Genomic DNA, 24,579 nt, shown 5'->3' with positions numbered 1-24,579 from the left:
TAGATAGATAGATAGATAGATAGATAGATAGATAGATAGATAGATAGATAGATAAAGATAGGTAGGTAGACACAGTACATGTAATATTTATATGAGCTCATTTAAGCTTAGCTACTACCCTACAGTTTATTTTCAACACAGAACCATAGTTATCCTTTTAAAAGGTAAGTCTAATTATATTCAATCAAATTGTAAGTCTAATTATATTTGATCAAAGTTCTTTGATGTCTCTCCATTTCTCTTTTGATGTTACCTTGGTTAATATTCTTTAACAAGATGGTCTTCCTTACCTCCTTCAAGCCTTTGCACAGTTGTCACCTTCTCTTTGAGACCTACCCGGATTTTCTGCTTAAAATTTTACCTCCCAATCTCCAACTCCCCTATCTGCACCACTTTCTTTTATTATTATTATACTTTAAGTTCTAGGGTACATGTGCAGAACGTGCAGGTTTGTTACGTAGTTACACGTGTGCCATGTTAGTTTGCTGCACCCATCATTTACATTAGGTATTTCCCCTAATTCTATCCCTCCCCCAGCCTCCCACCCCATGACAGGCCCCGGTGTGTGATGTTCCCCGCCCTGTGTCCATGTGTTCTCAGTGTTCAACTCCCACCTATGAGTGAGAACATGTCTGTGGTTTTCTGTTCTTGTGATAGTTTGCTGAGAATGATGCTTTCCAGCTTCATCATGTCCCTGAAAAGGAATGAACTCATCCATTTTTATGGCTGCATAGTATTCCATGGTGTACATGTGCCACAGTTTCTTAATCCAGTCTATCATTGATGGACATTTGGGTTGGTTCCAAGACTTGCTATTGTGAATAGTGCCACAATAAACATACGTGTGCATGTGTCTTTGTAGTAGCATGATTTATAATCCTTTGGGTATACACCCAGTAATGGGATCACTGGGTCAAATGGTATTTCTAGTTTTAGATCCTTGAAGAATTGCCACCCTGTCTTCCACAATGGTTTAACTAATTTACACTCCCACCAACAATGTAAAAGTGTTCCTATTTCTCCACATCCTCTCCAGCATTTGTTGTTTCCTGACTTTTTAATGATTGCCATTCTAACTGGTGTGAGATGGTGTCTCATTGTGGTTTCAATTTGCATTTCTCTGATGACTAGTGATGATGAGCATTTTTTCATATGTCTGTTGGTTGCATAAACATCTTCTTTTGAGAAGTGCCTGTTCATATCCTTTACCCACTTTTTGATGGGGTTGTTTTTTTCTTATAAATTTGTGTAAGTTCTTTGTAAATTCTGGATATTAGCCCTTTGTCAGATGGGTCGATTGCAAAAATTTTCTCCCATTCTGTAGGTTGCCTGTTCACTTTGAAGAAAGTTTCTTTTGCTGTGCAGAAGCTCTTTAGTTTAATTAGATCCCATTTGTCTATTTTGGCTTTTGTTGCCATTGCTTTTGATGTTTTAGTCATGAAGTCTTTGCCCATGCCTGTATCCTGAATAGTATTGCCTAGGTTTTCCACTTTTTCTTTTTTTCACAGCACTGTTTCCAACTTACTATACAATGTATTTATTATTAGTCATCCTTTTCCCCTGCTAGACAGTACACTCCAGAAAGACAACGATTGATCTTCATCTACTTTGTCCATTCATGTATCCTGAGGCACTAGAACAGTGACTAACACAGGTTAGGTACCAAAAATAGAGTTTTTGAAGGAACGAACTCTATGACATATATACTCCTATTATGTACATTTTACAGATGAAGAAACTGAAGCACAATTTAATTCATCACTGGAGCTAAGAGTGTAGGAAATGGTTATATATAAATAGACATTAGTATATGGTAAAGGAAGAATCTAAAACACTGAGAAAGTAAGGTTTATTCAGTAAATGATAAACTATTAAACCCATAACATACATACCAGAAATAATCCAAATGAATGTTTTAAACATCCATATAAGCAGTAAAAGAAAAGCAGAAAAAATGTGTAATCACATTTTTAAATTTTGAAATAATTATAGACTCATTGGAAGTTGCAAAAATAGTGGAGTCCAGTGTACTCTTGACTCACCTTCCCCAAACAGAGACATCTTCTATAGGCTAGGGTATAATATCTAAAATTTAAAAATTGGCATTGGTACATCACTGTTTAACTACAGAGCTTGCTCAGTTTTTGTTTTTCCTGACCTGCATGTGTGCGTGTGTGTCTATGCAGTTGTACCCCATGCATAAGTACAATTTTTGTAACCACCACCCAAATCAAGATACAGAACCATTCCATAAGCACAAAAGAACTCCTTAATGCTACCTTTTTGTATTCACATGTATATCTCAACACTCCCTCAACACTCCCTTCTCAGTTCCTAGCCCCTGGCAACTACTAATCTCCATCTCTATAGTTTTACCATTTAGAGAATGCTATGTAAGTGTAATCATACAGTAGGTAATCTTTTGAGACTGAACATCTATGTACACGTTTTTGTGTGAACATACGTTTTCATTTCTCTGGGATATATGTCTGAGCACATAATTGCCAGGTCATATGGTAGGTGCATGTTCAGTTTTGTAAGAAACTGCCAAACTGTTGTCTAGAGAAGCTGTACCACTTTATATTGCCACCAGCAATAAATGAAAGAGCCATTTTTTCTGCATCCTCACCAGTATTTGGCATTATCAGTATTTTTCTAATAGGTATGTAGTTATAGCTCACTAAAGTTTTAATTTGCATTTCCCTAATGGAAAAATGATGTTGAATAGCTTTTCTTTTTTTTATTTTTTCTTTTTTTGAGACAGAGTCTTGCTCTGTCGCCCAAGCTGGAGTGCAGTGGCGCAATCTCGGCTCACCGCAACCTCTGCCTCCCAAGTTCAAGCGATTTTCCTGCCTCAGCCTCCTGAGTAGCTGGGATTACAGGCACGCACCACCATGCCCAGCTAATTTTTGTATTTTTAGTAGAGATGGGATCTCACCATGTTGGCCAGGCTGGTCTCAAACTCCTGACCTCAGCTGATCCACCCGCTTCAGCCTCCCAAAGTCTTGGGATTACAGGCGTGAGCCACTGCGTCCAGCCTGAATAGCTTTTCACGTGGCTATTTACCATCTGTATCTCTCTTTGGTGAAACATCTGTTCATGTATTTTGACCATTATATAGCCCATTTGTATCTCACTGTGTTCTTTTTGCTTAGGATTACTTTGGCTATTCATGATCTTCATTGGTTCCATATGAATGTTGGAATAGTTTATTCTAATTCTGTGAAAAATTACATTGGTGATTATAGCATTGGAATAGCATTGAACCTGTAGATCACTGTGTGTGTATGGTCAGTTTAACAATATTGACCCAATCTCATTATTCACCCAATCCATGAGCATAGGATGTTTTTTCCATTTGTTTGTGCCATCTATTGAAAGTCACCATCAAAACAATTTTAAAAAGCCAAAGACTGGGAGAAAAATTCACAAAATACGAATCTTATAAAGGACTGCCATATAGAATATAAACATAAAAAATTACAACTCAATAACAAGGAAAAAAACCACAAACCAATTAAAAAATGGACAAAAGATTTGAACTGATACTTTATCAAACAAGAGATACAAATGGCAAACGAGCACACAAAGAAGATGCTCGACAGCATTAGTCATTAGGGAAATACAAATTCTAAACGTACCACTATACAACTACTAGAATGACTCAAAGAAATTTTTTTGATGGACAATACCAAATGCAAGTAGGGATTCTGAGCAACTGGAACTAGCAAGTGGGAATGCAAAATTATAGTTTGGCAGTTTCTCATCATGTTAAACATAGACTTAATATACAATCTAGCAATCTCACTCATAGACATTTATCCAAGAAAAATAAAAATATCTACATAAAGACCTACGAGGAAAATTTAGAGCAGCTTTATTCATAATCGTGAGATCTGAAAATAGCCCAGATGCCCATAAACTAGTGAATGGAAAAATATATGGTACGCCCATATATGAAATGCTACAAAAGAAACAGAACACATTACATCTTGAAATTCAAAAGCACTATGCTAAGTGAAAGACGCTAGACTCAGAAGGCTATATGCTATAGCTCATTGATATGACATTCAAGAAAAAGTCAAACTGGAGGGCTAAAATCAGATCAGAGATTGTCAGAGGGCAAAGGGAGTGTGTTTACCACAAAGAGGCACAAGAGGAGTTTTTGGAATGATGGAAGTATTCTCATATTCTCTATCTTGTTTATGGTGGCCATTGTACAACTGAATTTGTTTGTCAAAATTAATAGAACTATACACCAAAAAAGGGTAAAGTTTACTGTATGCACATTAAACCTCAATAAACCTGACTTTAAAAAAAAACGAAAATTAAAAACAACAATTGAACATTTAGCTTTTTATTTTCTAGTGTGTCAGTTTCTGCTGTATTTTCAGCTCCAAGAAAATAAAGCTTGTACTCTGAGTACTAAAGAGCATGAAAATGTCTTTATGGCAAAAAAAAAAAAAAAAAAAATAGCACAGGTAAATAATTTCCTTATAATGGATTTTTTAATGAACAAATTTTATGAATCATATTCTTAATCTATAGAACCAAGGGATTAATTAAAGTTGAACCATAGCCTGCCTGTAATCACACGTTTATATTTGTGCAGCCTGTTATTAGAAAGAAAAGATGGGGGTGTCATAATGCACAACCTTTAAAACTCCTGCTTCTCCTGGAATGTTGTTTTGGTAGTTGGTTTGGGAATGTGAATGAGTAATGTTTGGACAACTGGATTGCTTATTGTGGGGAGAGATAAAAGGAGTTGGTATGTAATCGCTACTTGATGCCAAGCCAAAAGAAATGTAGAAACTCACAGCAATGTCTCCTCTCATTTAGGTGTATCCTCACCCTTCTACACTCCATGGTGATCTCCCTGTCAAGATTTTTCTCCAGTCTAAAGTCCATCTGCCACTTTCTCTTTGGAAAAAGAATGAGTAACAGTCTCACTACTGCCCATCACCCATTCCCTTTCACCAACATCTCCCCAAACCCAGCTGTCATTTTCTGCCTTTAAAAAATAACTGGAATTGATATAAATCAACCCAACGCCTATCATAGACCTTGGTTCACAGTATGCATTAAAATATGTATTGGTTGATCATTCATTCAGCAGTGTCAAGCTCTGTGCCAGGCAACAGGGATTCAAAATAATGAATGAAACACAATCCTTGCCTTCAAAGAACTCAGAAGAAGAAATAGATGTACCACTACACAGACATGGTAGAAAGCGCTACACAGAAGTAAGCCCAGGTTGCCATGGGAGCTTGACAATGCAATAGTCCTCCCTGTACAATTCAGATGATCTCTAGCAACCTATGCCTTCCAAAATGTCTACAGGTAATCTACATACACATTCAAATTAAACTTTCTATTATTTCACTGTTTTTTCATCTGCTCTGTCAGTAGACCTGATTACCTTCTGCAAAAATGGGGACAAAGACTACGATATCACATCTCGGCAGGAATACCATGCTTTACAGTACTTATTTGTGGAAACTGTGTTAAGAGGGGAAAAATGAAATAAGCACAATGGAATTTCCACTCTGTTCTAATTATGGAAAGCCGTTTAAACAGAAATAAGACTCTATTGTTCATAAATACTATTTAGAATTATAATTATCTCCATGTGTGTGATACTGTGTTATGTGGTAAGGACATACCAAAGTATGTCAAGAAGTAATATGGAAGAACAGTGTGACACTGTGTATGTGCACAGATCTTTGCAATTCTCAATATACTTACACCTCTATGTAGAAATCATCTTCAGAACAACCCTGGGACACATGCAGGGTCCAGAAATATGTAATGATTTCCCCAAGGTCTCATGGATAGCAGGTGGCAGAGCTAGGTCTTATATCTGGGATTTCTGATTTCAAGCCTTCAGCTCCTTCCTCTACAGCAGTGATTACTAGACATTTCTTATTACAGTAAAAACACTTGAGTATGCACCCCCAAGATGTCCATATTTATTTAAAAATTATATAAAATATATGTGTGTGTATATGTGTGTGTGTGTGTATATATATATATATATACTATCAGATAGCTCAATGCACAACATGTACTTAGCACAAAGATTGTAGACCCAAATCCTTACTTTAAATAATTTTTTTGAGAACTCCAAATTTTATCAGCTGATTTCTTGTGGAATATAATACCACCATTATGATGATGATTGTATTATATTTTACCCAATAATATAGCTGACAAAGAACTCTTACCAGAAGTGGAAGTATCAGCTCTCCCATTCTTTTGTTCTTCAATCATGCTTTCATGATTCTGTTATCTTCCAGTTGCTGTTTCTTTGCACATATCTGTTTTGGTGGGGAGCGGGGATTCGCTCCATCAAAAGCAGCAAATACAATCCTGAAATACAATGGACATAAACTACAATGTCACAGCGCATTACAAGCAAATGAATATGTCACTATCCACTTCTCTACATTGTGGGGTGACCATTCTTTTCTCAGAATATCTTTTGAGCTGATTGAGAAGAGAGATTGATGTAAAGATAAAATCAGAATCCAAGTGTCATTCTTATAACAAATATGAAAGAGTTTAGTTTAATTCTTACTTTCTTTTCTTTTTTTTTTTTTTGAGACGGAGTCTCGCGCTGTCTCCCAGGCTGGAGTGCAGTGGCCGGATCTCAGCTCACTGCAAGCTCCGCCTCCTGGGTTTACGCCATTCTCCCGCCTCAGCCTCCGGGGTAGCTGGGACTACAGGCGCCCGCCACCAGACCCGGCTAATTTTTTCCATTTTTTTAGTAGAGACGGGGTTTCACCGTGTTAGCCAGGATGGTCTCGATCTCCTGACCTCATGATCCGCCCGTCTCGGCCTCCCAATAATTCTTACTTTCTAATATTAAAACTTAAATAGAAGTTCTGACAACCTCTTCCTCCCACCCAGTGGGTTGCCTGCATCTCCTAAAAGTACATACTTGGAGACCAGTGCTCTGTATTGCTCAGCCCTGCTCCTTCCTATATTTTGCCAGTAGTTCTGACTTACAGTCTTTTTTTAAAGCAAATATTTTAATTCACCCCCTTTACTATTGTGAAATGAAATTCATAAGTAATATATCCTTCCAATACACAGTTTATCCTAGTATATGGAGGAGGAGCAGGGGTGGGTACTATATCACATGTATAAAACATATATTAACATATATAAAACATAAATATCACATGTATAAAACACATACTTATCATTTCTGTGTTTCATATATATATATATAAATATAGAAACTGGCCTGGCATGGTGGCTCCTGCCTGTAATCCTAGCACTTTGGGAAGCTGAGGCGGGTGGATCATGAGGTCACAAGTTCAAGACCAGTCTGGCCAACATGGTGAAACTCCATCGCCACTAAAAATACAAAAATTAGCCAGGTGTGGTGGCACATGTCTGTAATCCCAGCTACTCAGGAGGCTGAGGCAGGAGAATTGCTTGAACCTGGGAGGTGGAGGTTTCAGTGAGCCGAGAGCGCACCACTGCACTCCAGCCTGGGCGACAAGAGCAAGACTCATCTCAGAAAGAAGAAAAGAAAAGAAAAGAAAAGAAAAATAAACTGTGCATGGGAAGGTTATATTATCTATGATTATAATCTATCATGTGTAGAAAGGTTAATGATAGATGTAAAAGAAAAATAGAAGGAAAGTTACTTGTAATAAAATTATTTGCATTTCAATATGGAAATGTTCCAGTATGATTGTACCAGAAGATGTAATGAAGTAGTCAAATGATTGCATCTATATGCAAAATCAATGTGAATGCAAAAAGGTACAAATGAAGAGACTGATAAAACATGGGCACATCACTGACTTAAATACAATGAGTAGCAATGTTGTTGGTGACAGGATTTTTTTAACAACTCTTGACCAAATTCTGGGCAAAATAAGCTTAAGTACAATCTTCCTTGGTTTATAATGCAATAACATTCCTGAAAAATTCAGTTACAACTCTGCAAAAAAAAAAAAAAAACCTTTGTGTTCTTACATAAATTAGAATTTGTTTCCAGATTCAGGTAATTATAAACAGGTTTTTCACTTTCATGAGTAGCTCATGGTTCAAAAGTCATGTGGAACACAGGACAATTCCTTGATGTCCAGGACTGTATCATGCATTTCAGCATGTCTAGCATCCCTCCCCGACCCCAAATGCCAGCAACAACCCCTATCATTATGATGACCACATGTGCACACATTCACACATAGACACACACAGACACACACACACACACACACACACACACACACACACACTTCCAAAATATGCCCTCAGCAGCAGTACCCCTTGCACAGAGATTGAGGACTAGGCTTTCATTGTTGGTGTATCAAGAGTCTCCAGAGAGGCCAGATGCAGTGGTTCACGTCTGTAATCCCAGCACTTTGGGAGGCCAAGGTGGGCAGATCACATGAGGCCAGGAGTTCAAGACCAGCCTGGGCAACATAGTGAAACCCCATCTCTACTAAAAAATACAAAAATTAGCTAGGTGTGGTGGCATGCACCTATAATCCCAACTACTGAGAAGGATGAGGCATGCGAATCCCTTGAACCTGGGAGGTGGAGGTTGCATTGAGCCGAGATCGCGCCACTGTACTCCAGCCTGGGAGACAGAGCGTAGGAAAAAATCTTGTCAGCATGTCCCTGGAAACACCTTGGGTAGTCCTTTTGTAAACTAGATTTTAATCTCAGTGAGGTTAGGTCTGTCTGCCTTACTCATAGGTAGCTGTAAACCCACACCTAGCACAATTCTCAACACACAAGTTGAGGCTCAATAAATATTGGTTAAGCCAGTGGCAAAATCAGTGAGTCACCTACAAGTGAGTACATGGACTACAAGACCTCCCAAGGCAAATCCAGGGACGCTGGGGTTTAAAAACATGGAAAAAATAATTCATGCCATCCAGGCTCTCCCAAATGCTAGGAACTTTTCTAGCTCTCCATCTTCACAGCTTCCTTCATGGTAAATACCTAAACTCGGTTAAAGACTGCCCCCAATAATAGCAGCTTCCCCCACAGCAGGTAATTTAGGGGCTTGAGACACTGGATCATAACCAGTGAGGACATTTCTAAGTGCAAATCTGGGTAGTGTCACTCAAATGCCTTCCAATTCACTCACTGGGGCTATTTGTTCCCCTCTTTCTCAGGGACCAAGAGAAGGACGGAAATAAACAGTAACCTATGGGAGCTTCATAACAGCTGCAAATGCTGGTGCAGAGAAAACCTTCTCCACCATGAACAGAGCAGAGGAATGATGTAGCAGAAACAGCTGTGTCCAACAACGGGTGAAGCAGCTGAACTACATCAAGGGCTTGGTGCACCAGCCCTTTTCAGAACAATCATCCCCGGGACATTACCAGAAGAAAGGTAGGGATTTGGAGTACCTGAGACTTTAGTTCAGTGGGTGAAATACATTCATTCATTCATTCATTCAACAAACATCATTGAGGCAGACAATGTGCTAGGCCATGGAGATAATAAGTTAAGACACAGCCATTCCCTGTGATACATGCCATAGTAAATGAACATGTCGGGGGCTAAGAACCATGGACAAGGCACCATGGCATCCAAATCAGAATGGAATGTCAGAGAAGGTTTGCTAGAAGATGTGGGTCTTGAACTGAGTCTTGGTGGATAGCAGAAATTAAATATTTTTAACAGTTGGGAAGAGCACTATAGAACAACTGAGGGCATAGTTACAAATGCTACACTGAGGTACCCAACTTCAAAACTGTGATCCATATAATATCTCTACAGAATCTTTATTTCTTTGTTGTTATTGTTGTTTGTTTTTGAGATAAAGTCTCACTCTGTTGCCACGGCTCACTGCAGCCTCTACCTTCTGTGCTCAAGAAATTCTCCTGTCTCATCTCCCAAATGACACCACAGATGCATGCCACCATGCCTCGCTAATTTTTTGTTGTTTGTTTTTTGAGATGATAGTCTCACTCTGTCGCCCAGGCTGGAGTGTAATGGCATGATCTTGGCTCACTACAACCTCCACCTCCCAGGTTCGGCCTCAGCTTCTCGAGTAGCTGGGATTACAGGTACACGTGACCACCCCCAACTAATTTTTGTAGTTTTGGTAAAGATGGGATTTTGCCATGCTGGCCAGGCTAGTTTCAAACTCCTGACCTCAACTGATCCACTCACCTCAGCCTCCCAAAGTGCTGGGATTACAGGCATGAGCCATAGGACCCAGCCCAGAATCTTTATTTCTGATCACCTTCGGTAGTAGGGTATTGATGGTTGATGACATAATCCCAGAAGACAGCACAACACAGTGAAAAAACCACAGCTGCAAATGCTAGCACCATCACTCACCATTTGGAAACAATCCATGTCTTTGCCTTTTGTAGCTTCTAGAAGCCACATGCATGTCTTGGCTCATGGCCCCATCCTTCATCTTCAAAGCCAGCAGCGTAACATCTTCCAATCTCTGTCTCTGCTTCCATTGTCCCATTGCCTTTTCTGATTCTGACACGCCTTACTCCTTCTAAGAACCCTTATGATTATATTGGGTCCACCCAGATAATCCACGATAATCTCCCCATCTTAACATATGTAATTTAATCACATCTGTAACGCTTCTTTTGCCATGGAAGGTAATATATTCACAGGTTCTGGGGGTTAGGATGTGGACATCTTTGGTAGGGGCATTATTTTGCCTGTCTCAAGAATCATCTTTAATTCTTCTCTCTTTCTGTCCTCCCCATCCTTACCACAGCTATTTAGTACCAGGTGCAATAAAGACATTCTCCAAAATTATCCCAATTCCATCCACTTCTATCTTAACTACCCTGGCTCATCTGAATTACTGCAACTGGCTTTGTAATGGTTTCCACACACACACTCTCACTCCCCTCCCATCCATTCTCCATCACTCCTCTACTTAAACTTCTCAATGGCTTCCCTTTATGCTTGGGTTCAAATTCAAAATCCCTAGCCTGGTCCAATAAATCTCTTCATGGGCTGCCCTCTGCAGTCCTGTCTCCCTGCACACTCACCACCAGCAATACTGGTTTTCTTCCAGTTCCTTGACGGCACCATACCCTTCCCTTCTCAAGCTAAAAGAAAAAAAAATTATTTGTATTTGCTTCCCCTCCCAGAATGCCTCTTCGCCCACCCCCCGCCCCCTTGCCTAGCAATCTCTTTCTCATCAGCTTAATGTCATTTCTTCAAAAGGATTGCCTTAATCTAAATTAGGTCCTCACCTAATAGCTTCTTGTTCCTTCCTTCCTTAATTTTTAACCCGATTTATAATTTTATGCTTATTTGCTTAAAGCTCAACTCCCCCAATAAACAATAAGTTCCATGAGAGTTGAGAAGGCATCTATTTTCTTCCCCTTGGTACGACCTGCCACTAATGCAATGCCTGGCACAAAATAGATGTTTATTGGATCCAAAAAAAAAAAGTATTGGGCACTAGGCTTAGAACCTGGGTGACAAAGTGATCTGCACAGCAAACCCCTGTGATACAAGTTTACCTATATAACAAACCTGCACATGTATCCCTGAACATAAAATAAACGTTTTAAAAAATAGGTACTCGTTAAATATTTCTTGACTGAACAAATGAATGAATGAATGAATGACACCTGATAGCAGAACTGTGGCCAAAATTTTATTTTGCTATTAATTCAAAATTCTGCAAAGAATTTGTAAGAAGACAAAGACATTAAAGACAGATTTTGCATTGTTTGGTTTTCATTTATCTCCCTGACCTTAAGATAATTTTATGTACTGAAAGGACCACCGCACTGAGATGCAAGGTGCATTCTGGGCCTTGTCCATCCAGTTTCACACTGTGTATCTTTGAACTGTTCCTCTGTTTCCTTATCTTTAAAACAGGGAAAGGAAACCTCTCTCTTCCTAATTCCCAGCTTCATTGTAAGGTTCAAATGAGATCATATACAAGAAATCCCTTTGGAAGCTGTAAAGCAGCATATCAATGTAAGGCCATCATGTCTTTGTACTAATCACACTCTGTAACTTCACAAAAATAAATGCTGAAGCTGCTTGTTTGCAGAGGTTTAATCATTTCCACCTGAGGACAGCAGTGACCCAGGCTGGAGAGGAGGTTCCGCCCCGTGGGGTGAGATCCGTATGTAGACCAGCCCTGCCCCCTGGTGGAAGAAGATGGGGTGAGCGTGGCTGGCAACGTGGGATGGCCAGGGTCCTAATGACAGATGTTGGCTGAAAAGGAGAATCCACTTATTTAAGCATATACTTTTTAAGGAAATAGTTTGTCATGTTTTCTTTTTGTTGTTTTCATTTGTTTTTTAGATTAACAAAATAAAATTGTATATATTTATGTTGTACAACATGTTTTAAAAATATGTGTACTTTTTAAAGAAAACAAAAAAACCCAGCATGATGTTTTAAAATATGTATACATTTTTAAAGAAAAAACCCAGCTTTCTTTTGATGAAGAAAAGTTTTTTAAAAAAGACAAAAAATGTGTACATTGTGGAATGGCTCAAAGTAATTAACACATGCATTACCCCATATCTGTATCATTTTTTTGTGGTGAAAACACTTATAATCTACTCTCTTAGCAATTTTCAAGTACGCAATGCATTGTTGTTTATTTTCTTGTTGTAAATGGCCTTTGGAAACATTTTATTTACTTATAAAGGATGCAGACACATTACACCAATGACTTGTCTAATTATTATTTGGAGTTTAGTGATAAATGAGAGATTTACAATTCTTTATACATTTTGATATTCTAATTTGTTATATTTAAATCTCAACAATTCAATTAGAATCATTTTACAACTCATGCATGTTAAGACTATGGATGGTGTGTAGGTGGGAACTGAACAATGAGTTCACTTGGACTCGGGAAGGGGAACATCACACAATGGGGCCTATCATGGGGAGGGGGAAGGGATTGCATTGGGGAGTTATACCTGATATAAATGATGAATTGATGGGTGCTGACGAGTTGATGGGTGCAGCACACCAACATGGCACAGGTATACATATGTAACAAACCTGCACGTTATGCATATGTACCCTAGAACTTAAAGTATAATTAAAAAAAAAAAAAAAAGACTATGGATGGTGTGTACTAGAAAATTTCAGCTTATATATTTCCCTATATGTTATGTGCATTTTATTTAACTTTGCTATACTGTGAATATTGTGAACATACTGGACAAATGAGTCCTAATTTTGTAATATCTAGTCTCCAGATATTAAAGAGGTTGCCAATGTTTAAAAAAAATAGACTACAAATGGCAACATATAAAGTATTTGTATGAGCATGCATCATAGAGTAATTATTTATGTCTAAATATGTTCACGGTGCCAGAATACCAAGGTCAACTTGAACATATGCCAGGTTTTCACCTGGCCTATCCCTCACGACTCTGAGCAAATTGTTCAACATTTCTGAGTCTCAGTTGCCCTCAACTGCCAAATAAGGGGCTGAATTGATGTCTAAGGCTCTTTGCAACTCTAAAAATATCCTATAACTTTGTCCAGAAAATGCATCTTAGAGGCCACACACGAGTCGCCCTCAGCACCAGCTAATTAGGCTCCAGACTGCTTAGGCCAAGGCACTTCCAGGAGACTACCCCTGACTATTCTGGTGGCAAAACAATTTTATACTTGTCGTCACTCCCTGAACCCAGTCAAATCCAACCAAGTGGACTCAAAACCAGTCATGTCCAACCAAGTGCCTCCTGCCCCTTGTCCCTCCTTTTTCCTGCCCTGCCAACCCTCTTCATCCCCACCCTCTACAGCCATGGCCTCAAGACGAAGGAGGCCTCTCCTTGCTCACCTCTCTTTCTCTTCCAGCCTGATGTCCCAGCCCTCCACACTCACACACCCAGTAAGGAACAACAACAACAGTAATAATAATGGCTGCCATTCATTGACAGTTTTCCATTTGCCAGGCACTGCACTAAGCATAATCTCATTTAGTTTTTCAACAGGTTTATGAGGTGGAAACTCTTTTTATCCATATTTCGACAATTACATGAACATTTTCTGCAGACCTCTCTGCAAAATAGTTCAATTGAAATGATTTTTTAATAGCATTAACCACTTTCTGGTGAATTGTCCTAACAACTTTTTCTATCAGAAACGTATCCTTCATCCTCCATCTGCATTCCCATCTCTCTCCCCTTCCTCTCATTTTCTCCCACGTCTTTTCCTCTCATCTCCTCTCCATCCTCCTTCTTCACCTCCATCTACTCTTCTGCTCCCACTTCCACACACCTAACATAAGGACTTCAAGGCAGAGTCTGTGTTCTCTAGATCCCCAATGCCACATCTAGCTTTGTGCCACTTAATTCTTATGCTAAGACTCCTCTTTTGAGGCAAACGCCATTCAACGACCCCTCACTACACACACTCCCCTCCGCCTCATTGTCCAAAAACCTTGACACTGGCTCACAGCCCACTGCCTTCTCGTCTCCTGCCATCATGAGAAAGTTCATGCCTTTACAGATGGTCCATTTAACGTCATAGACAGATAGTTCCTGACCTCCTACTCTCTTGCCTTTCAGGTCCAATCCACTTCTGACTTCTTGTATCAGTGACTGTTGGTCCAGTCCCATGACTACTCTCTGGACTTTGGTGACACCTGGAGTTGTGCCTACTTTAAAATTCTAAATTCTGGTTTCCACTATCCAACTTTAGCCTGTCATCCTTCACCTTTATCAATCTCCCCCTCACACTCCGCCTGCTCCATGACCTCATAAGGATGCCCAATGACTCACCCTCTGCCCTTTTCTTCAGTCCATCTGTCCCTCTGATTTTACTTTCTTCTTGCTATATGATCATACAGTCAATCGCCTCAACCGTTTTCTCAAGAACACCAGAAACTTCTTTGCCACTGTTTCCTTCTTCTGGACCTGTCTTCAAATCCCAAAACCCACATCAGTCTGATCATCATCCTTTCTATTCCTGCACCAGGATCACTTCCAAACATGCAGTTGAACCCACATCAGTCTGATCATCATCCTTTCTATTCCTGCACCAGGATTACTTCCAAACATGCAGTTGAACGTCATTATGAATGAGAGCTGGACCTCCAATTTTCTTTTACTCATTGCGAGTCAAGTATTTTTCCAGTTCAGTGTACATATTCTAAACGGTCATTCTTTCTATCAGCCACCTTCATCTCATCTGCAACATTCTAGCAACCCCTCAAATCCAGTTGGTCCAAACCTAAACTCAGTGTCTTCCTCCTCCTCTATTCCCCATCTCAGTGAATATTATGAATTCCCAGAATCTAAAATTAATTACCTAAGAGTTATCCCCAATTCTGCCTTATTCCCTACTCTCCAAATTCAATCATATTACCATATGCTCTCAAAGCCATTTTCTCTGCATCCCCACTGCCTTCATTCTTCTCACCTGGACCATTGTTCCAACCTTGTAATTGTCCACCTTGTTTCATTTCAACATGATCATGTTGCCCTCTGCTTTCTACTTAGGATTCATTACAAACTCTTTAGACCAGCACAGAAGGCTAACCATGAGCCAGCCCCTGTCTGAATCTGACAATAGATTTCTTAAAGATGGTAATCATGCATTTTTCATTTCTGCATTTAGTTAGCACTATGTCTTTCATTTTAGCACTTAGCATAGAGCACCAGACATCATAACTATGCTATCTTAAACAAAATAATAGGTCAATATTTGTGTCATTGTCCAAGATAATAAATAAATGTTACAATCATGGTAGGAACAGAGATGTCACTAGTCTCTGTTTTCTAAATAACACATTTTTTTCTGGTGGGGTAGAATATTTGTTTCTGTAGTTAGCAGTCCTTTATACCCCTCAGTGGTAATTGAGACCCTACTGTACCTCACAGAGCTCTATCATAATCTTACTTAACTTTATAAAAACTTTGATAATACCTGGCGCCAGATAATGATAGTACGTGCCTAGGGTCTAGATGAAAGTAAAGGATTACTCACTCAAAATTAGAAGTTAAATTAATAAACTTAATATAGAACAGACCCTATTATATTTAAGATAACAAATAGCCCAAAGCAACACCTAGGGATGTTAGACATTAATTATTTTTAAAATCACTCAATTATACATAATTTTATGCTAATCTAAGTGATGCCATTTTTCTTTTGGCATATATAACTCAAATAGGAACGCCCCAATAGTTGTATATAAAAGCCCAAAGAAATCATCAGTGCATGATATTTTGTTCTCCTGGGACATTACAGTTCCACACAGACAAGGTGAACATTTTTCAAAACACCATGTCTCTCCGATTTTCTAATGGATCCAGGCATGTTTGCTTAAGGTCTGGAGCTGGATCTGTCAGACCACCCAATGGAGGTGCAGGCTTTGCGGGCAGCAGTGCATGTGGCAGCTCTGTTGCTGGAAGTGAATTTTCCTGTGCCTTGGGAGGGGGCTTGGGCAGCGTTCCTGGTGGGAGCCATGCTGGTGGTGCCCTTGGAAATGTTGCTTGTATTGGCTTTGCTGGAAGCGAAGGGGGACTCCTCTCTGGAAATGAGAAGGTGACCATGCAAAATCTTAATGACCGCTTGGCATCCTACCTGGATAACGTGCGAGCTCTGGAGGAGGCAAATGCTGAATTAGAGAGAAAAATCAAGGGTTGGTATGAAAAATACGGACCCGGATCTTGCCGTGGACTTGATCATGACTATAGCAGATATCACCTAACAATTGAGGATCTTAAGAATAAGGTGAGAAATCACAGATTTGGAACTATCCCAAGTATTTAAAACTAAGAAATACCTAGCAAAAGATATACAATAAGAAATGTTTTGTGACTGTTATCTGTATCTTGTATTTATTTATTTAAACAATTCTTCCTATTATTCAAAAATGGGCCCTTTGATTCATGAGTTTTAATGTAGTTAAAATGTTATTAGTTCCATTGTTTATGTTGAAGTACATTCATAGACATATGAATAAAAAAGTATTGTGGTTCTAAAGTTAGGTGAATACATGAGAATAAATAAAACCATGTCTTTAATTTTTAAAAGTTACATTTAAACATTTTGATTATTACATAAGGAGGTGAGATTTTGATGCAAAACCTTCAGTACCTTTTTCATTTCCTGAAATAATGAATTACATAAAAGCATACTTAATTTTTGTGTTCTCTGTTTTGGTTTATTCTAGATTATCTCCTCCACTACTACTAATGCTAATGTCATTCTGCAGATTGATAATGCCAGACTGGCTGCTGACGATTTCAGGCTAAAGTAAGTGACAGAAAAAATCCTGCTCTAGAAAAAGGTTTCTATTTATTTAATTCGTTAAATAAAATTTCAGTTTCATCCCAAGTAGAATGAACTATCAACTAAAAGATAAAAGGAAGCAAAGGATTTGTATTATAATGTTACAATCAACTTATACATAGTTATTATATTCCTGGAACAAAATATCAATATATTTCTCTGCCTGCCTAGAATACTGCCAAGCACAAAGTCGATGCTCAGTAAATCATTAGTCAACTAAGGGAAAACATTAACTAAAATAAAATTCCAAAATGGTGTATTTTTATTTAACTAGGTTATGCTATTGGAATTTGTGTGATGAAATAACAGCCAATTATCCAGTACAGAATTGGATGGGGGTAATAGAAGAGGTTTTCTTCATATATTTTTATACTATTTAGAGTCCTAATTCAATTTCTAATTTTCAGTTTAAAGCAATTGGGATTGAATATTTCTGTTTCTTGAGGTGGTCTTACTGGCACTGAAATTCATTTAAATGCCCCCCAAGGTATGAAAATGAGCTCACCCTTCACCAAAACGTAGAGGCTGACATCAACGGATTACGGCGAGTCCTGGACGAACTGACACTCTGCAGGACTGACCAGGAGCTGCAATATGAGTCTCTGAGTGAGGAGATGACATATCTCAAGAAGAACCATGAAGAGGCAGGAGAAGCTTTACCTGTAGTCCAATCACAATTCTGTACATTTTAAACTGAGCAGGGGTTGGGGGTTAAAAATCACAATAGTAATTCAGGTTAATTGTTAAACTTTGCCAACGGATATAGACAGATTAGTCTAAGAATACTACCTACTACGAGGGGATGTTAAAAGGCTTCAATGAGTTAATACATGTCACACGCTCAGAACAGTGCCTGGCATATAGTAATCATTCAATAGATGACAGCTGTCATCCCTAGGATGAATGCCTATGAGGGCCAGGATTTCAGGATTTTTTCCACTGTTCTATTCCCATCAACCTGACATTTAGTCAGTAACCATATGTTGAGTAACTCTCTGGTCTTTAAATCCCTTTCTCGTTTAAAAGAATAACTAACTTCTCTTGGGGTGCTATGACTGCTTTTGGTGATGGTGGTGATTTTAATTAACAGGTCCCTAATTTTTTTTGTTGTTTGTTTTCTTTTGTTTTGAGACAGAGTCACACTCTGTCGCCAGGCTGGAGTGCAGCGGCGCAATCTCGGCTCACTGTAACCTCCACCTGCCAGGTTCAAGCAATTCTCCTGCCTCAGCCTCTGGAGTAGCTGGGACTACAGGCGCGCACCATCATGCCTGGCTAATTTTTGTATTTGTAGTAGAGAAGGGTTTTCGCCATGTTAGCCAGGCTGGTCTGGACTCTTGACTTCAAGTGATCCGCCCGCCTCAGCCTCCCAAAGTGCTGGGATTACAGGAGTGAACCACCGCGCCCAGCCAACAGCTCACTAATTAAATAGATAATTGGCATGAATATGGACCGAATATGTCAATTAAAAAAATTGTGTGCCATAAATTATACACCTGACCACAAACTTTGAGACATAAAGTAACACGTTTGAAAACTTCTCAGACAGAGTGTGAACCTGCAATGCCCCTAAAGCCACACTCTTGCTTCCCTCCAGGAGATGAAGGCCTTGCAGTGCGCCGCTGGGGGCAACGTGAACGTGGAGATGAACGCGGCCCCCGGGGTAGACCTCACGGTTTTGTTGAACAACATGCGAGCAGAGTACGAAGGCCTTGCAGAGCAGAATCGCAAGGACGCGGAGGCCTGGTTCAACGAGAAGGTGAGGTGGGCCCCGTCCCCCTGCCCACACCTCCCGGGCGGGTGGGGACTCCGTGTGACCCTTTTGCCCGGCCCTGCAGAGCGCCTCGCTGCAGCAGCAGATCTCCCACGACGCAGGCGCAGCCACCTCCGCCCGGAGCCAGCTCACCGAGATGAGGCGCACCCTGCAGACCCTGGAGATCCAGCTGCAGTCCCTAATGGCCACGGTAGGTGACAGCGAAGATCAGCCTGGATCCTGTGATTCTAGAAAGCCTCCGAGAAGCACCTCCCTCTGCCCTTCCCTCTTTTTTCTATTACACCTTTGCCTGCAAATACTTCGCAGAGAGTGGAGGAGAGCAGGAAAAACAGATCCGTAGACCCTCAAAGTAGAGCTTTTTCTTCCTCCTTGACATCACTGGGGGTTTCCTTCCTGACTGATGCTTAGTGTTCATTTCATGAAAATAGACATTTCACATAGATCCTGTCTCAGGGTAATTCAGTTTAGGCCTGCAGAACAAACAGTAGCAGTATTGCTCCATCTGAAAATTAGCCACAGGTCCATGATCAGGGGTGTGGGGCTAGTGCCACACAGGGCGGGGAGCTAGTATCACACCAGCATCTCCTGATACTGATGAAGCCATATTAGAAGCCACATGTGGTTTCGCCAGGCAGAGAAAGAGGGGGTACACACCTGAATGCCACATGGGCACTGTCAGGCTCTTCATCGCCACAGAGTCCAGGGTGGAGGTCAGATCCTGGAGGGCACACCTGGGAGTCAGGCCTTCAGCCATTTGGGCACATACCACCAACTCCTGGCTTACTTCAAACATCAGCATGCAGTCAAAATGGATTAAAGCCAGCCAGGATTAAAAATGGCTTCCCTTCTAGAGTGTGAGCTGGCAGTGCTCAAAAGGCTTGACTTTGAGAATTACGGCATGTACGTGGCCTAAGGACTCCCTTCGTCATAAGAGGTTTCATGCCCCCTGAGGACACCAGGCTGTAACAGAAAGAAGAGAGCAGCTATTACCCAAGTGAGTGCAGTGAGCCAAGAAGGAAAAGATGACTCAAAACACTGGGAGATTCTTTTGATTTAGCTGCCCTCTAAAGGTGTGTGCTTTCTCCCCATGTCGAATTTAGACGGGAGACTTGTTTTTACGCTGACTGGCCCCTAACTTAACCAGGATGGCCCTCTTCTCCTCTCCCTCATCACTGCTGCTAGCAGGTACCCGAGACCCCCCTGCCACTGTGGGCTCCTGGAACCTTCTTTTCTTCCCCATTTCCCTTCCTCCCTGAACTAGATCCCAGAGGACTCTGTTCCTGCTGCAGGAGCTGTGTGAGTGGATCCTCCCTCTATTTCTGAGCTACGTTGATGGAAATACATTTTCGAGTCCCCAGACCAGAATTGTGAGCATTTTCACATAGAAACAAGGATGTTATAAAGTAGTTAGAGTCTGTGCAATCAGTGGTACTATAATTTGGGCTCATAGGATAATCCACACACAAAAAGCCCACTTAACACAGGACACGACTGAATTCTAGAATAATAGGAGCATGGTACCTAACTTACATCCCTGAGGCCCTGTTGTCTTATGATGAATTCTAAGCTCAATCTCCTAGAGCTAGAACACAAGTCATTGGCAAGTTGGGAGTTGTCTAAATACATAAATGTTCACGTTTGCTTCCTGTGATGTACAAACTTTCAAGTTCATCCTGTTCTCCTCCCTCTTTGACAAGCCAGCCTTCACAATGGAAGACTGTGAAGTAGAGATGCTGTCCCCTCTGACTTATGAGTGTATTAGCAATCATAAAAAGGAATACCCTAGGAGGACGCATTACCAGGGAAATTAAAGTTTTGAGCTGCCGAGCACACACCTCACTGGCGTCTTGCTACCTGATGCCTCACTTTCCCCATTACCATCCTGATCTCCTTCCACTTAGGTCCTCCTGGAGAGCCTAGCACCCTCCATGTAACACACCTGTTTGCCTAAGTCAGTAGCTCTAAGTCAGTGTTAGGTTCTCAGCCCCATTAGATCCAATGTCTGCCTGTGATGACAAATATTGTGTAATTCCCTCTTTGCAATGCTAGAATGAAGTCACTAGGTAATAGATTTAGAAATACACAAAATTATTTTTTGAAGTATAATACCATAAATGCAATAAAAAGGCAAATATTTTAAGATAAAATGAATTTACTAGGTAAATACATGGGCCCGACTACTCTAGAAAATGTAATGAAAGAGGCAGAGCCTTGCATCTTCTCTTAATAAATCTTTCATTTTCAACCACGTAAGATCAGAAGTTCCTCCACACAAGAAAAGGGAAATGAAAGACTGGAAGTTGGGGTGGACACTTGGATAATGACTAATATCAAGAGAAGTAATAATTGCCCAGACATATTTATCTATAATAAAGGAAAGAGGAAAATTACGTTCATTAAAGTAGGGAGCAGATGCCAAGACAAATTACAGACTGTAGAAGGAGCAAAGAGGAAGTATGATATTCATAAGAGTAGTGTCGAAATAATGGCCTGTATTGTGTTATGAGATATAGCTCTTGCCTTGAAATCTCACATCTGTTAAAGCACTCGTTCAATCTCAGGTACCTTAATAAAAGACCTTTGATAGAGACCAGAAAATCAAAGATGGATTAGAAAAAAAAAAAAAAAAAAAACCAGTAGCACAAAAGGCCCTGGAACACTGGCGGGGTGGATCTGCGGGGACAGTAGCAGAGTAACACGGAAACAACAGGTAACTCAGAAATAAATACATAATTTCAAAATACAAGTTTTCCCACACCGATTTTCTATTCTGCTATCCTTAAAAGGCGCTTTAATATATCAGTCAGTTTTAGTAGAAATATAACCTATATGTCACCTATGTCCAGTGGAACATCAAAAGTCTTGTGGGAAAAGGGCCATTTATCCCACATTGGGATCCCACATCCATCATGCCTGGCCCTCACTTCATAAATGCCATCCTCCTTTCTTTCCCATTTGATTGTGACATGCCTCACAAATTTCCACAACTGCCTAGGAAGCAATCCTGCTGGTTACTGAGAAACACTGTTCTATTGGTCCTCAGAGTGTTTTCATCCCTTGCCATGGCTTCTTTGATATCCTCAGAAACACTCCCTGGAGTGCTCCTTGACGGAGACCGAGAGCAACTACTGTGCGCAGCTGGCGCAGATCCAGGCTCAGATCGGGGCCCTGGAGGAGCAGCTGCACCAGGTCAGAACCGAGACCGAGGGCCAGAAGCTGGAGTATGAGCATCTCCTCGACGTTAAGGTCCACTTGGAAAAAGAAATTGAGACCTACTGCCGCCTGATAGATGGAGACGGAAAGTAAGTAAAGTCATTTGAAAATCCAGTTTTTACTTCTTTTAAGCTACAAACATGGGCTGCCCATTAGCTTTCCATACTTCCAAGCCCTTTCTTTTTCAATCCCACTGCAGAAAAGCATGTCCATCTCTTGCTTTTTCAGTAGAGAGTCATCTCTTCCAAATCTTGTACATCACAGTGTTCTCCTCTGCCTTAGATGACTGGAACTGTTCCTGTAGCCATTTCCATCTGTTGTCCATGTTAATCACTGTGGGTTTCAAGATTCTCTCCACCTCTCACAAGCAGGCTTTATCCTTCTTTCAGTGCATACCTAATATAACTGCTGCCCTGAAATACATGTACTCTGAACAAACCACCTGGATCCATATATATGTATGTATGTTCTTAAGTTTTAAATTTTTGGGTATAAAAAAAATCAGATGGAAATAAGATTTATTTAAACTCTCTCTTTAGATAACATTTAATTACTTTCAACTCCTACTCATAAAAATCTTAAGAGTTTCCTCTACAGAAAACTAAGACCTGTTTTTGGCATACAAATTTCTCTTGAGTTCATTGAGTCAATGAATATTTCTTAACTGATAGTAAGCAGAAATATAAAAGAATAAATTATATTTCTTTTACAGTTCATGCTCCAAATCAAAGGGCTTTGGATCAGGAAGCTCTGGGAATTCCTCTAAAGGTAATAAAATCTAGTTCTACCTTTTTTTTTTTTTTTTTTTTTTTGAGACAGAGTCTCGCTCTGTTGCCCAGGCTGGAGGACAATGGTGCGAACTCAGCTCACTGCAACCTCCACCTCCTGGGTTCAAGTGATTCTCCTGCCTCAGCCTCCTGAGCAGCTGGGATTACAAGCACCCACCACCATGCCCGGCTTGTTTTTTATATTTTTAATAGAGACAGAGTTTCACCATGTTGGCCAGGCTGGTCTCAAACTCGTGACCTCAAGTGATCTGCCCACCTCGGCCTCCCAAAGTGCTAGGATTACAGGCGTGAGCCTCCACACCAGCCCTCTGGTTCTATTTCTATCAGAGCAATACTTTTACGTGAATGGCAGTCATACACTACAACCGTAGTCAATATTTAAGTAATTTTAACTAAACTGTTCTGAATGGGAAGTATTAAGTGGCTAAAACTATCCCAAGCTATTATTATAAATATACACTTACTCCCTCAATCAAAAATATGCATAATATATTACATTGAACTAGCAGTGGAATTGTCACGTAATCTTTTTGGTTGAATATATGTATTCTTATGTTTTATTTCTAGATTTATCCAAAACCACACTGGTGAAGACAGTGGTTGAAGAGATAGATCAACGTGGTAAAGTTCTTTCATCAAGGATTCACTCCATTGAAGAAAAGACATCTAAAAGGACCAACGGCAAGACAGAACAAAGGGTTCCTTTCTAGCTGTCATTTTAGATAAAAGAATAATTTGGGAAAGGATGCTATACAATTGTGTTATTCTAAATATCAGAGAGAATATACACACTTTTTACTTTTAAAGATAAGTTACTTAGCAAAAATATCTGTTTTCTTAGTTTTATAGGATGTTGGGTGTTTGTTTCCAATAAATAAAAAAGTTGATGTGCATTCATTTCCATTCACTGATGACTAATAAATAATTATTTGTGATTTTTTTTCTCTGTCTAATTCATAGAGAAACATTTGTGGAATATATTTTAATTGCCTTTCATTGTTGTTTTAAATAATAGTCAATACCACCACATGGCATTTGAATATTAAACATTCACTAGGCATAATCTTTCAATCACACCATGTCTATGTGGGCAAATAATCAAAAAATTCAGAAATTCTCCTGTGACTGAAAAGTCTCACCACTAGATGACGCATTCCCGGTATTTTACCAAGAGCCTCTCTCAAACTCAAACTCTTCTTTTCACAATACACAGGGTATCATTCCTCGTCTAAACAGGATAATCTCCAGAAAACTCCACAGCAATATGGCTTGTGTCAGTGACACTTTTCCTAGAACAGGGGTCAGAAGCTTTTTTTGTGAAGACTCAGATAGTAAATATTTTAGGCATGGCAGGCCATACAGTCTCTATTTCAACTACAAACCTCAGCCATAGACAATAAATGAATGAATGAACATGACTGTGTTCCAATAAAACTTAATTTATTAATGCTGAAATTTGAACTGTAAATATTTTTACCTGTCATGGAATATTATTCTTAACTTTTTTCAACCATTTAAAAATGTAAAACCATTCCTAGCTCACAGTCTGTACAAAAA

At 39.8% G+C, this 24,579-nt stretch overlaps 1 protein-coding gene and 1 long non-coding RNA gene across 6 annotated transcripts in view; one reads left to right on the top strand and one right to left on the bottom strand.

Annotated features, from left to right (window-relative positions):
* Nucleotides 1-14,164: 14,164 nt before the first annotated feature.
* Nucleotides 14,165-24,579, bottom strand: part of LOC111537442 — a 90,587-nt gene continuing 80,172 nt past the window's right edge. For 2 of the 5 annotated variants that reach the window (XR_002729980.2, XR_002729983.2), the window contains 3 exons: nt 19,676-19,981; nt 17,756-17,910; nt 14,165-16,573 (listed from right to left, as the gene is read on the bottom strand). This is a non-coding gene — a long non-coding RNA (uncharacterized LOC111537442). Of the gene's footprint in view, nt 16,574-17,755; nt 17,911-18,545; nt 19,492-19,675; nt 19,982-24,579 lie in introns of those variants that run through there. The other 3 variants (XR_002729981.2, XR_002729982.2, XR_002729984.2) reach the window with 3 other exon arrangements.
* On the top strand, nt 16,179-23,732 carry KRT28 (keratin 28). The gene is made up of 8 exons (XM_023204196.2): nt 16,179-16,689; nt 17,132-17,214; nt 17,738-17,894; nt 18,845-19,006; nt 19,086-19,211; nt 22,106-22,323; nt 22,947-23,002; nt 23,590-23,732. Exons 1-8 carry the CDS (start codon nt 16,240-16,242, stop codon nt 23,730-23,732), a joined length of 1,395 nt encoding a protein of 464 aa, XP_023059964.2. The 5' UTR covers nt 16,179-16,239.

The sequence above is a fragment of the Piliocolobus tephrosceles genome, chromosome 16, assembly GCF_002776525.5.
Source record: "Piliocolobus tephrosceles isolate RC106 chromosome 16, ASM277652v3, whole genome shotgun sequence".
Classification (NCBI taxonomy): Eukaryota; Metazoa; Chordata; class Mammalia; order Primates; family Cercopithecidae; genus Piliocolobus; species Piliocolobus tephrosceles.
Note: the sequence above shows the minus strand (reverse complement) of the source record. Positions and strands in the feature narration are given on the sequence as shown.

Bases quoted from the DNA above. Each gene is read 5' to 3' on its own strand.
- KRT28 (XM_023204196.2), top strand. From the start codon at position 16,240: ATGTCTCTCCGATTTTCTAATGGATCCAGGCATGTTTGCTTAAGGTCT. The intron at 17,215-17,737 runs GTAAGTGACAGA...ATGCCCCCCAAG, and splicing joins GCTGACGATTTCAGGCTAAA to GTATGAAAATGAGCTCACCC. The intron at 23,003-23,589 runs GTAATAAAATCT...TTTTATTTCTAG, and splicing joins CTCTGGGAATTCCTCTAAAG to ATTTATCCAAAACCACACTG.